At 42.7% G+C, this 14,812-nt stretch overlaps 1 protein-coding gene across 1 annotated transcript; it reads left to right on the top strand.

Annotated features, from left to right (window-relative positions):
• The first annotated feature begins 9,986 nt into the window (after window positions 1-9,986).
• LOC134290045 (uncharacterized protein K02A2.6-like) lies at window positions 9,987-12,950 on the top strand. The gene is made up of 2 exons (XM_062857005.1): window positions 9,987-10,436; window positions 10,520-12,950. Exon 2 carries the CDS (start codon window positions 11,539-11,541, stop codon window positions 12,655-12,657), a length of 1,119 nt encoding a protein of 372 aa, XP_062712989.1. The 5' UTR covers window positions 9,987-10,436; window positions 10,520-11,538; the 3' UTR covers window positions 12,658-12,950.
• Window positions 12,951-14,812: the final 1,862 nt, after the last annotated feature.

Here is a 14,812-nt window from a genome sequence, read left to right as displayed (position 1 = left end):
CCTCCCTCTGGCTACAAAGAAATAATGAAAAAAGACACTGTACAAAACCAACAATTGGAGTACCTGTTCCATATTTATTGAGACTCAGAATATTTAAAATATTTTTTTACAAATACTATTCATAAATATCGTAGCAGTTGTGTATTTCCAATAATTCCAGTACACCTTTTGCACAGCCTTTTGATGTCTTCTCAGGAGTAAATGTTGCAACATTACGCGGGATCCCAACAACATTGCACCAATTTATAAAAAAATATCCCAAAAATATCATAAGTTTCAGATTTTTCAAAATTCCCATAACAATGCTTATGATCAGGCAGGAAGGACTTTGAAATAACGAAAACTTTATAAAATATATTAAGCAAATTGCAATGGGAATGATTTTTTACATGGAAAATCAAAAAAGCATAATTGTATATTATCTTAAGCAGAATTCTATAAATCAACTTCTTTTTTCAATCAGCTGAAAGATAGAAGTTTATTTTAAAAATGAATTGCCTAATTGTTTAAATCCGGGACGTTTCCGGGACGCTTGTAAATGCGGGACAGGCTGCTTGAATCCGGGACTGTCCTGCACAATCCGGGACGTCTGGTCACTTTATACTAAGTAGAGTGAAGCATTATCTGCTAATAAATGGTGTTTTGAAGTTCATTATAGATGATTATGGACCAGTGCGGATCGTGAGAGAAATGATCAGCCAGTAAGAGCCACAGAAAACGAATTCCCCTGGAACAGAAATCCGCAAATTGTTCTACGCATGCTGCAAAACAGGAATGTGTACCAAGGTAAGCTTCCATTATTTTTGTGGTACTTTCTTGGGAGCATGGTTCTCAAATTTGCAAAGCAGTTTTCTTCACGCGCTTCCACAATAACTAGCTGACAAACAAGGAAGTAGACACCGAAACACAAATGCCATCCACTTCTGAGCTTTACTTCATATTTTACAATTTTGTTTCAATCAGGCTGCGGTCGAGAGCGGCGGATGGATTCACCCCACCGGAAATCAGCTGGAGCGGCGGCGGCGGTTGCATCCAGCCTCTTGTCACCGCAATACTGCCCCACAGGAAAATAACGAGCCAACATCTTTGGTTCCCACTTTCAGCCGCCCCGTTGAACACAATAGCGGCGGCTCGGGCGGTTGATTCCCCATGACAGCGCAAAGTTTGTAAACAAACCAAACAAACACAATTCCAGGAGCAATAATTCATTCGCGTGTGAGTTATAGAGGCGGACGGAAGGAAAATTCCCACGTGTTCTGTTTGACGAACGAATTTTCGAGAAAGAAAAGGGAAAACCACATTTTCTTTCGATTTTGCGAAGTGAACATTATTTCTGTGTAGTTTTACGAGTGAAAAGACTGAAAAAGAGTGAAAGAATATAAGTTCTGCTGAAAACCGAATCCTGCAAAATGGCGGATCCGCCGGAAAACATGAAGCCGCCCGACGGTGGTAGACTAGAGCGAGCGCAAAGGCAGTATCAAGTCTACGAATACAACCCGAACGACACCTACCCATACAGAGTCATTGTGCAGTTGGACGATCCGGAAAACAAGGCGCCAATCAACAAGCTCTCCGTAGGACGAATGTTGTCGCAAAGCAATGACTACAAAAACAACATTATCAACCTGCGCGCACTAGGCCGAAACAAGGTCTTGGTGTTCATGAAATGCCATCAGACAGCAAATCGACTCCAGGCAGATCAGCAGCTCAAGCCGAAGGGATACAGAGCGTTTATTCCACGAAGCTTCGTTGCAGTTTCAGGAGTGGTGTCAGGAGTACCTGTGGACATGACAATTGACGAAATCAAGCAAAACATACGGAGCGACTACCCGATCCTCGGCATCAACCGTCTCCACAGGTATGAAGGAGCCAACAAAATTGAGACCACACGCATCAGCATCGCTTTCCGCGCCAGCACACTACCCAGGGAAGTCCGTCTGTTCTGCTGCGTTAATTCAGTGCGACCCTTCATCAACAAACCGGTGCTATGCCTCAATTGCTTGAGGTATAATCATAAGGCGGAAAACTGCCGTTCAAAGCAACGATGTGGTAACTGTGCACAACAACATGAAGATATGGAGATGGGTGCCTGCCCGAACCAACGCAAATGCCTGTATTGCAAAACCAATGCGGATCATCGAACATCGGATGAAGGTTGTGCGGAACGAGTGAGACAACGCAACATTAAGGTGCTTATGGCGAAGTCGACAATGACGTACATGGAGGCAAAAGAACAGTATCCGATACTCACCCAAAATCGCTACGACGCTCTGGAAAATGCTGCTGAATTCCCAGATTTGCCGGAAAGCTTCGCGACTATGGCGGCGGGGCAGTACCGAACAAGGAACGAACGACAATACAAACCACAGAAGCCGAAACGTCCGATTCAAGAGGTCAATATTGCTGATCAGGTCCAGGTCATGGCTGACAAGAAGAAGAAGACGGAAAAGGAAAGTACAGGAGTAGCCCTGTTCAACAAATTCAAGGTGTCTGATTTCGAGCGATGGGCACAGCGGTTCCAAGACCAGAGAACGCAAAGCATCACAGAACAACTCAGCGGAAAGGACCTTAATGGGGATGGCGCGGCGACCAGCGGCGCAGTTAGTGGCAAACCATCGGATGCAGTAGCGGGAAGCAGCAAAAGTAAGGTAGGAGATACCAGTGGACGCCGGCTCCGTTCCAGCACGGTGGACTGGTCACAAGCAGAGAATGAACACGGAATGGAAACGTAAGTAGAACATGACAGAAAAGAACATACGTATAGTACAAATAAACATACAAAGCTTAGAAAAAAATAAAGAGGAGTTATCGAGGTTGCTAATTCAGGACCAATACAATGTAGCATTTATAAGCGAGACATGGAGCAAATTAGAACTTGAGAGTACAAAATATAAGGTGCCAGGGTATTTTTCGTTCCTTGATTCCAGGGACGATGGATACGGTGGCGCAGGATTAATTATCAGCAAGAGAATTAAAACCCGGGAAGTTTTCATGCCAAGCTTTAACAAGATACAGGTGATTGCTAGACACATCGTTTCGTCTGATATCTGTTTGGTATCAGTGTATGTAGCTCCAAAAATATCACACTTCGAACTGAGGGACAACATCGGTGCCATTTTTAAGGAAGTTCAAAAGTACAGGAAAGCAGTAATCGCCGGGGACTTCAATTCGCATCATGTGTCGTGGGACCCGAATCATTCCGACAATAAGGGCGCAACATTGTTCGAGCTGATCAACGATGAAAACCTTATTCTTCTCAACACTGGGGAAGCAACATTTGTACCTGTGGAACTTGGAAAATCACAATCAGCTATCGATTTGGTCATGGTAACGCCATCACTAATCGATTGTACAACAATGCGGACACTGGACTTCGGCATCGGTAGTCGGCATCTTGCATTGGAAACCACTATTCAGCTTTGTGAGGAGAAACCAGAACGCTATTTCATCAATGGCGCCAAAGTAAAAGCCGCGATTAATGAAATGAGTAGTGACAGTGTCAGTGGCGTCAAAGATCTGCAAACGGAAACAAGGCGAATCGTAAAGAGAGCTCGACAAAAGGATAAGTATGTACCTAAATTTTGGTGGTCTACGGAGGTAGAAAAGGCGTGGCAGGAAAAACGCGAAGCTAGAGTTCGTTTCAATCGCACAGGTGGCATGCAGGAATTGATCGAGTTCAAACGGAGTGAAGCTGTATTCAACCGAATCAAGAAGGAATCCCAAAAGCAGCGGTTTAAGGAGTTCGTCGAGAGTATTGATCCTCGTACACCATCCAAGATCATCTGGGAAAAGCTACGGAGGTTAACTGGGAGAAAGCGCTCAACTGCTAACGTGTTAGTACATGAAAACATGGAAATGGCTCAGGAGTTTCTAGATAAGTTCTTTCCGGTTGAAGATTTGGTGGAAGAATTTCCTAGATATCTCCCCAATTACGACGTAATGGATATCAACTTTTGGAACAGATTCCTAGCGAAGAAAACAGTATCAACATCACCTGGACCAGACGGAATTTCTTACAGCATGCTGCGCCTGTTGAATAGCGATGTTAGGGAAGTCATAATTCAGGACCTGAACAATATATGGAAGTCCACTAGTATACCTTTCGAACTGAAATCCATTAAAGTGGTTGCCATCCCTAAACCGGGAAAGAATCCAGAAACCGTTGAGGGTACTAGGCCAATTTCGATGATCAACTGTTGTTTAAAAATACTCAACGCAGCTGTTTTGGAAAAACTCGAACTACATCTTCAACAAAATCACATCTTACCTGACCTTTCATTTGGATTTCGGAAAGGAACCTCAACAATGAGCTGTCTCGAGTACGTGGTTAACAGAATCCAGGCTGGAAAGCGGAAAGGACTGATCGTCGGCACCATCTTCGTCGACCTATCGAACGCTTTCAACGCGGTGAAGCCGGAAACTCTGGAAGCTGTCCTACAATCGTATGCGGTTCCTCCAGAACTCAGCAGCTGGATAATGGCCTTTCTAACCAACAGAAGAATAGAGCTTCAAGTAGGCGACCAAAAAGCAGTGAGGTATGTGCACCAGGGACTTCCACAGGGTGATGTACTTTCACCTACATTATTCAATGTGTACACGGCGAAATTACATGAAATTCAGGTCGAGGGCGTTATATTGGTCCAATACGCAGATGACTTCTCCATTATAGTGATGGGAAGATCAATCGAAGAGCTGAATGAAAGAGGAAATGCGTACATGGAACGATTTGCACAGTTGGCAGAATCTCTGAATTTCACTATAAATGCACAGAAAACTAAAGCAGTATTGTTCCTGAATAGTCCACGGGAAATGAAGATAGCGGTTAACGACGAAGACATTGAATCAGTCAGATGGCACAGATATCTAGGGGTTCTGATCGACAAATCGTTGCGTTTTGGTTCCCATATTCGGGAATTGACGCAAAAGATGGCGGATCGCTTGAATATGTTAAAGGTGATCAGTGGCACAAAATATGGAGCACATCCGGGAACACTGAATGTGGCGTACAATGCTCTAATCAGAAGTTTCATAGAGTATGGAACAAGCGTTTATAGCTCTGCCTGTAATACGAATCTTAAAAAACTAGATACTATCAACAACCAGTGCCTGAGAAGAGTGACAGGATGCACGAAAACTACACCCAGAAACACACTGCAAGCTATAGCTGCGCAACCGCCGCTGCAGTTTAGGCGAATGAAAATGATAGGGAGACAAGTTGTTAAACACTGTTATTCGAAATCACCGGTTTGGGATCAAATGTGCCAAGATACCCTCGTAGAGGAATTCTGCGAGAACCAACGGTATACAGCAATGGAAAAATCAGCATTTCTCCACCATGACATTCTTGAACAGTTGTCGACGATGGTTAAGGAACCTTACAGGTGGGGCGACGTGCAAATCTGCACCACCTTAAAAGAAGGAACGTGGGTCAAGAAGGAAACCTGCACGAAAGTTCTGAAGCAGTTATCTCTATCTTTAATCCATGGAAAATATAGTGGTCGGCAGCTGATATTCACGGATGCATCTTCGGACGGCGTGACATGCGGGATTGGCGTGTACCACGAGGCTAGGAACTTCAGGTTGAGTCTAAGATTGGCGAACACCGTCTGCATAATGTCTGCTGAATTAGAAGCGATCTACGTGGCCCTACAATACATACGCACACAAAATCTTCAAAACGCGGTTATTATGACCGACTCCAAATCTGGATGTGAATACATCAGGCGGAACAAACGTTCATATGAAAGAGATGAAGTGATAGATAATATCCTGAGGATGGCCACGGAGTACAACACGTCGATTCAGTGGATCCCAGGACACACTGGACTAAACGGAAATGAAGTAGCTGATCAACTAGCCAAGGCGGGACTCGAACAGGAAACAGTTTGCAGCAATAAGATCCTTCTACACGATGCCATCAACCACATCCACACCATCAGCGAACAAAGCTCCCAACAATGGTACCTACAGTACGCAGCCGAGCTTGGCAAGGGCAGGAAATACTTCCAAATACAAAACACAATACCCGCGAAACCCTGGCACCATAAGTTACAACTAAACAACACCGAGGTACGTACTCTCAATCGCTTATTATCCGGTCATGACTTCTCACGATATTGGCTACATAAAATGAAGATAGAGGAAGATTGCATTTGTGACGTATGTGATGTTCTTGATAACTCGGACCATGTCATGTTCTTTTGCGTTAAATACGCCAAAGAAAGGGAGAAATACCAGTTAGACGAATACTGCAACATATACCAAGTCTTCGAAAAGAAAGATGTAACCCTTCTACAAAATGTAGTACGCTTCTTGAAAGATATCAAAAGCCATATATAGCTAGCAACGTAGAAACACCAATCAGCGAAAACGGTTACCTGCATTGACAGCTTGTGAGAAAAAAAGTCTATCAGACTATAAACAAAACATCGCTGGCGATATAGCATATAAGCTGCTGCCATCCCCCGGTCTCTGTCAGCAACAGCCAGGGCCAACAGAACCAAGAAGAAGAAGAAGAGAAGGAGCAATAATTGAAAACGGCGAAACATTTTACACAACAGATTTGTTTATTCACCTTTTAAAACAGTTAGTTAAGGCAAAACATGACTTTTAATTTCTTAATTATTTATTTCATAATGAAGTCGTTATGGTACCAGCTCGTTTTCTTCACGGGGAGAAAGTTTTCATAAAATTTAGAATTGTTATTGATATGATTCAGCCACAGTCAATTATCGTTCCTGGATTTTGATGCTGACCTCGAAAACATGGCCGCGTGACAGGTGGCTGGTTGCATCCTGCTCGTCGTCGTCGGCGTCATAATCTCTCAAAATCCTCAAAATGCTGGATAAGGTGGTTGCGAGGAAACATCGTTGCCCCCACCGTAGGCGGACCGTGGCATGTGGCGGCTGTGTTCTTTTCGTTCTGATAGTAGCCACCGTAGCCGCTAGCAGCACAGGAACCGCACGCCGATCCACCGCTGTATTCGGATGATGGCACAAATGTCCCAAATGGAGGATAACGTGCCTCTGGAGCCGGCCTTCTGAAGGCAATGCATCGCCAATCCGGAGACGGCGGGTTCGATTTCCGCTCCGGTCGGGAAAGTTTTCTCGACTGGGCATAGTGTATCATTGTACTTGCCACACAATATACAAATTCATGCAATGGCAATCAAAGAAAGCCCTTCAATTAATAACTGTGGAAGCGCTCAAGGAACACTGAGTTGAAGTGAGACAGGCCAACTCCCAGTAAGGATGTAGATCCATAAATAAGAAGAAGAAAAAGAAGATCTGCCATTGTGCCACCTAAGGTGCCGCCAGGCGAACCTGCCGAGCCAGCCGCTGGACTTGACTGTGGCCTCGAGTACATATAAGCCGATCCAGTCGATCCGATGTTCGGTGGCATGTTCCACGTTTCCCGAACCGTGTCTACCAGCACTTGCGGCACCGGAACTGGTACACATATCAAACCCACCCTATGCTTGAGTCTACTGGAGCGTAGCGTTGTAATTGTCTCATTGTCATGGCGGGAGAGCAGCCTGTTCTTGGTAGGCATTATAGTATCCGAATGTTTCATAAACACACCTAAATATTAAAGATTCGTTTTTATCCTTTTCAGTTATTCCTGCCGATCATAAATAGGACATCAATCAGGTTGGCTAATCAGTTTCATGACAAGCAATCATCTCTGGAGGAAACACTTTGCTGCTTAGCAAATTTAACCTATGCATTATTCTGTTAGATACGTATTCTATTCCGTTATTTTAGCTTTCTTTTTTTTGTATTTTTAAAAATATTATTAAACAAGTAAATAGGGGCATGAAGGAGGGGAGGCGGGGGGGGGGGGGAGGGTTTGGTAAAGGAGGTGATTGTGGGTGGACACCACAAAGAGTGAAGAAAATATCCAAAACTACATGACCATTCTTACGGAACGCCATCTAAAGTGATAGCGCTTGTTACCACTAATTGTTTCATAAACGTTCTCCCACTATCCTTAGCAGATGTTTTATAATAATCAGATTTAGCAGTAATTTTACAAGTTCATCATGTCCTCCAATTGCATGGTTATACAAAAACAAATCTCTTCTCCTTCGAACTCAATCGCACTTTCCAGGTAATTATGGATTTGATCCAGAAAACCTTTGCGGTACCTATTTGATTATTGTCAAAATTAGCTGTTGCTTTGCAGGTGCACCAAGTCCTCCCACTGCAGGGTGAAGCAAATGTAGTTGGCTTTTAAAGTCCGTTTTATTCAAGAACTTCTGGAGTTGTTCTAGAAATTCTTGGGTGATATTTGTTCATGGTCAGAATTTACTATTGCTTTGCAGGTTCACCAAGTCTTCCCACTGCAGGGTGAAGCAAGCGTTGTTGGCTTCTGAAGTCGGTCCTATCATCCGAAAACTTTTGGAGTTATTCCAGAAATTCATGGCATATATTCTTTATCGTTTAAATTCGTTGGAGATGAACCAGCCTCGGGCTGAAAATCTCCCTAATAAAGCTAATAATAATAATAAAGTTTAAATTCGCTGTTGCTTTGTAGGTTCACCAAGTTATTCCAGAAATTCTTGGGTGATATTTGTTCATGGTCCGAGTTTACTATTGCTTTGTAGGTTCATCAAGTCCTCCCTCTGCAGGGTGAAGCAAATGTTGTTTGGCTTTTGAAGTCGGTCTTATCCAAGAACTTCTGGAGTTGTTCTAGAAATTCTTGGGTGATATTTGTTCATGGTCAGAATTTACTATTGCTTTGCAGGTTCACCAAGTTCTCCCACTGCAGGGTGAAGCAAATGTAGTTGGCTTTTAAAGTCCGTTTTATTCAAGAACTTCTGGAGTAGTTCTAGAAATTCTTGGGTGATATTTGTTCATGGTCAGAATTTACTATTGATTTGCATGTTCACCAAGTCTTCCTACTGCAGGGTGAAGCAAGCGTTGTTGGCTTCTGAAGTCGGTCCTATCATCCAAAAACTTTTGGAGTTATTCCAGAAATTCATGGGATATATTCTTTATCGTTTAAATTCGCTGTTGCTTTGTAGGTTCACCAAGTTATTCCAAAAATTCTTGGGTAATATTTGTTCATGGTCAGAATTTAATATTGCTTTGCAGGTTCACCAAGTTTTCCCTCTGCAGGGTGAAGCAAATGTTGTTGGCTTTTGAAGTTGGTCTTATCCAAGAACTTCTGGAGTTATTCCAGAAATTCTTGGGTGATATTTGTTCATGGTCAGAGTTTACTATTGCTTTGTAGGTTCACCAAGTCTTCTCACTGCAGGGTGAAGCAAGCGTTGTTGGCTTTTGAAGTCGGTCCTATCATCCAAGAACTTTTGGAGTTATTCCAGAAATTCTTGGGTGATATTTGTTCATTGTTTTAATTTGCTGTTGCTTTGTAGGTTCACCAAGTCCTCCCACGGCAGGGTGAAGCAAATGTAGTTGGCTTATCCAAGAACTTCTGGAGTTATTCCATAAATTCTTGGGTGATATTTGTTCATGGTCAGAGTTTACTATTGCTTTGTAGGTTCATCAAGTCCTCCCACTGCAGGGTGAAGCAAATGTAGTTGGCTTTTGAAGTCGGTCTTATCCAAGAACTTCTGGAGTTATTCCAGAAATTCTTGGGTGATATTTGTTCATGGTCAGAGTTTACTATTGCTTTGTAAGTTCACCAAGTCTTCCCACTGCAGGGTGAAGCAAGCGTTGTTGGCTTTTGAAGTCAGTCCTATCATCCAAGAACTTTTGGAGCTATTCCAGAAATTTTTGGGTGATATTTGTTCATCGTTTAAATTCGCTGTTGCTTTGTAGGTTCACCAAGTCCTCCCTCTTGTAGTATTCTAGTATTCCATATATATATAAACACTAAGGTACACTAAACTATCTGGCAACACTGGCCAACCATAACCCGTGCGCGAGCATGACTCGAGAATAAACTAGTTCTTTTTAGACCGGCAACGAAAAAAAAAAAAAAAAAAAAAAAAAAAAAAAAAAAAAAAAAAAAAAAAATGGCTACAACATCGATGCGGTCAGGGAACAGACAACTACATTCCCCAAAATTAAAGGCGTGATTGTCGAAATCCCAATCAACAGCAACATACCCCCAGTTCAACAACCTTACCGACGCGTCCCTTTCGCTTTGGAAGATAAGATCGCACAAAAGCTAGGAAGTCTACTTGATCAAGACATCATCGAGCGAGTACGGCAGCCGTCTGCGTGGGTTTCTCCAGTAGTACCAATCTTAAAGGATTCAGGAGAAATTAGGCTGTGCGTGGACATGAGGCGGGCAAATCAAGCGGTTCTTCGGGAGACTCATCCATTGCCTCTCGTAGAGGAGCTGTTCGCAGGTATAAAAGGTGCACAACGATTTTCTAAACTAAACATCAAAGAGGCCTACCATCAGGTTGAAATATCTGAACGTTCCAGAGAAATTACAACGTTTATCACGAAGCAGGGACTATTTCGGTAAATTGATTTTGATGTACTTTTGGTTAAATAAGGAATAAATAATAAAACCGACTGTAAATGATCATTTTTTTCCTTACCAGATACAAGAGATTAATGTTTGGGATTTCATGCGCTCCTGAACTTTTCCAAAAAGTCATGGAATCCATTGTGGCAGGATTACCGGGAGTAGTTGTATACTTGGATGATTTGTTGGTTACAGGAAACAGTCAGGAAGAGCACGACGAGAGACTTAAACGTTTACTTGATCGACTCGCATCTTATGGGATCAGGCTGAACAAAGAGAAGTGTATTTTCAACGCTACTCGCCTAGATTTCCTGGGATATGAATTATCACCCGAAGGCATACGCCCAAAAGAAAGCAGAATAGCAACCATAAAATCTCTCCGTGAACCTCGAAACACATCAGAACTGCGCAGTTTTTTGGGACTAGTGACCTACGTGGGTCGGTTCATACCTAATCTGGCTGAAAAGACAGACACTATCAGAAGTTTACTGCGTACAGGCGAAAGATTTGTCTGGAAGGAGAACCATCAACGATGTTTTGAGGAGGTCAAAAAAGCAGTATCTGATTCATGCTGTTTGGGTTATTATAATCCAAAGGATCTCTGTATAGTGATCGCAGATGCGAGTCCGACGGGCCTAGGAGCAGTGCTTCTGCAACAAGATGAGTACAAACAGACACGGGTAATTGCGTTCGCAAGCAAGACGTTGACGGATTTAGAAAGGAAGTACATATTGCCAAACTGAACGTGAAGCTCTTGGTCTCGTTTGGGCAGTGGACAAATTCCACTTATACCTATTGGGCGTTCGTTTCAAGCTAGTTACTGACTGCAAACCTCTATTGTTTTTGTTCAAAGAACGCGCTAAACCTTGTGCAAGAATTGAGAGGTGGGTGTTGCGGCTCCAGTGTTATCGGTACGAAGTAGAATACAGACCAGGATCTGAAAACTTAGCCGATGCAATCTCAAGGCTATCCACCTCGCCTCCGAAGGAATTCGATGTAGCAACCGAAGCCTGTATATACCAAATAGCCTTGGCCAACGTGCCCGATGCAATCACTCTGCAAGAAGTGGAAAGCGAATCTGCTAAAGATGACGAGATGCAAAACGTTTTTCAGAGCATGGATGCCGGAATATGGCCAGACAGTTTGAGGGATTTCAAACCATTCAATACGGAGCTTTGCAAAGTCGGAAACATGTTGCTGAGGGGCGATAAACTGGTTATACCTCACAGCCTCAGATCGAAAATTTTGAAAGTTGCACATGAGTCACATCCAGGAATCGAAATTATGAAACGTCGGTTGCGACTGAAAGTCTGGTGGCCACACTTAGACAAGGAAGTAGAAAAATATGTCAAGCAGTGTAAGGCCTGTACACTAGTATCAGCGCTTGACCCGCCTATGCCGATTCATTCTACAATATTACCAGATCGTGCGTGGGTGGATTTAGCTGCAGATTTCCTTGGTCCACTTCCATCTGGTCATAGTCTCCTAGTAATCGTTGACTATTTTAGCAGATTCACTGAGATCATTGTGATGAAGCAGACAACGGCCAGCCTGACGGTTCGAGCATTACACGAAACATTTTGTCGGTTCGGTTTTCCGGAATCTCTAAAAACTGACAATGGACCACAGTTCATCAGTTCAGAATTCCAACAGTTTTGCAGTCAATTTGGAATCGAACACAGGAAAACCACCCCATATTGGCCCCAAGCAAACGGGGAAGTAGAACGTATGAACCGTACCATAGTCAAACGCTTGAAAATTAGTCAAGAGACGGATGGATCTGATTGGCAATGGGATCTCAGGATGTTTGCTCTTATGCAAAATTCGACACCACATTCGACAACGGGAGTAGCACCTTCAATCCTTATGTTCGGACGAGTTCTGAAGGACAAAATTCCTGGAATGATCATTAAAGGAAACAAAATCCTAGAAGAAATCCGAGATCGAGACGCCGAGAAAAAGCTTAAAGGAGCAGAATATGCAGATGCAAAACGTTCAGCAAATGATAGCGGTATTGACGTCGGGAACACAGTTGTGGCCAAACGCATTCAAAAGGACAATAAACTGTCTACGAACTTTCATCCTGATGAGCTAACAGTGATCGGTAAGACGGGATCGAATGTGACATTAAAGTCACATGATTCTGGGCGGGTATTCCATCGGAACATTTCGCATTTGAAAAAGCTACGTGCAGGTGAACTCGAAATAACATAATGGTTTAATGTAAACACAGAAAGCTTAATCAATTTATTTTACAGGAAATGAAGAAGCAGTCAACACCGAGGCGAGCACAGACCCGAGTTCGAAGGATGACGGATCGATACAACCAACTGAAGGCTTTGCCGAGGTCCTGAGCGAAAACGTGGAACTACGACCACGCCGAGCGGTGAAGCGACTTCAAGATCAATCACATTTGTTAATATTAAAGTAAGGGAGGAATGTAGTATTCTAGTATTCCATATATATATAAACACTAAGGTACACTAAACTATCTGGCAACACTGGCCAACCATAACCCGTGCGCGAGCATGACTCGAGAATAAACTAGTTCTTTTTAGACCGGCAACGAAGACCAACGCGTTCTCTGTCCCTATCCGAAACACGCAAATTGTACACCTCTGAAGGGTGAAGCAAGCGGTGTTGGCTTTTGAAGTCGGTCCCATCCTCCAAGAACATCTGGAGTTATTCGGTATTATCCAAGAACTTCTGGAGTTATTCCAGAAATTTACTATTGCTTTGTAGGTTCACCAAGTCCTCTCTTACTGCAAGGTGAAGCAAGTATAGTCGACTTTTAAAGTCGATGCCATCTACCAGGTTCTATAAATTTAGAATTACTTCTAGCTTTTTTGAATTCAGTAACAAATTTTGAAAACGACGTATAATCAATGCTACACCATTGATCATACGTCGTTTTCAAAATTTGTTACTGAATTGCAGTAGACAAATACCTTGTGAAATGCAATTTGAGGATTTTTTTCAATTTTAGTAAGAAAAGACTCATTCAACCAGGGTTTGTACAGACTGAACCAACACTAGGTATACAGGATAACACGAAATACCCAATGGACCAGTGCATAGATTTCTCGTTTGACGAAACCCGACTGGAGCGGAAATCAAACCATCACTCACAATGAACCAAATTGACTAACGCCGCATGGCCACGAAGCACAGTGCAATTTTCTCAAACACAAAAAAATATTGTGGAACCCTGGACGAATACAACAGTGAAAATTTTGCACATATTTTTCATTGGTTTTCGAATCAAATTGTGAAGTACAACACCAATTCATTTTTTAATTGTATATATTTATACGTTTTAAAAATTTTCAGAGTAAATGTGCTCACAATGTCCCATCTACCCGTTTCGTCGTCGCACTGCAGTTAAGCATCTGAGTCTTTTGGATTTCAACAAATTAGTCCCAAAAATCCCCATATCTTTCCAAAGACCTGGCCCTGTCGTCGTTCCGTAAACTAATCGGTCGCCGTTTTGCTTTGTCGTCAGCTGCCGGGAGACTTCATGTTGGACTAGGTGTGCTTCTCCCGGTGTAGATTATCGATGACGGTTAGGTAGTCGTCGGAATCTCACTTGGAGGACATCCGATGTTGCATCCGTTTTGGCACAGCACACACATCTCGATCGTATCTTGCCGTTGAATTCCATGTCCACGTAGTTCTCCATGTAAATCCTCTGGAGCAGAATTATCATTCACGAACGGTTGTCCTTATCGGCTCCACTGGGACCCGTTTGAATACATCTTCGTCAGCACCGTCGATAGCGGCATCCGATTTGTCGATTCCTTCACATTCTCGATTATAGTGGTTTCTGCTTTTAGTGGTGTTGCGTGTACGTACACGTTGCAATACACGAACACTACTTGAGTTACTGGTGGAAAATAGTAAACAAAAATCAGCTGTTCCCGGCAAAATCAAATGGGCATATTTTCAACCAGTAGATTTGCATTAGTGTTCGTGACGCCGGGCTGCGAAACCACTATATCAATTAATAATAATAATTTTAATTCTCATCATCTAATAATCAATAAGATCTGATTAAATTGATTAATATTTTTGAAATCACTCTCGCCGTCCAAAACAATACAAAAAAAAACGACTGTCACTTTGACGTTGACTTCTGTCAAACTAGGGGGTCGTCTATAAACTAGGCCAACAAACGAAAAGCCCCATATGCCGGTCACAAATGATGCCGTGGTCACCAAAAAAAATGCTAGTTGTATATCGTTATCGTTGGTTATACCTTCGGATCACACTTATTTACTCATAAATCTCAATCTGGCTGTAAAAATAATGATTTTTTTTCCAATGTTTTGAAACCCCGAACGAATTTGACATTGCTTTCGGGAAGCATCAT

This window comes from Aedes albopictus, chromosome 3 (genome assembly GCF_035046485.1).
Source record: "Aedes albopictus strain Foshan chromosome 3, AalbF5, whole genome shotgun sequence".
Lineage (NCBI taxonomy): Eukaryota > Metazoa > Arthropoda > Insecta > Diptera > Culicidae > Aedes > Aedes albopictus.
The sequence above is the reverse complement of the archived record's forward strand: the minus strand, read 5'-3'. Positions and strand labels throughout refer to the sequence as shown.

Bases quoted from the DNA above. Each gene is read 5' to 3' on its own strand.
- LOC134290045 (XM_062857005.1), top strand. From the start codon at position 11,539: ATGCAAAACGTTTTTCAGAGCATGGATGCCGGAATATGGCCAGACAGT.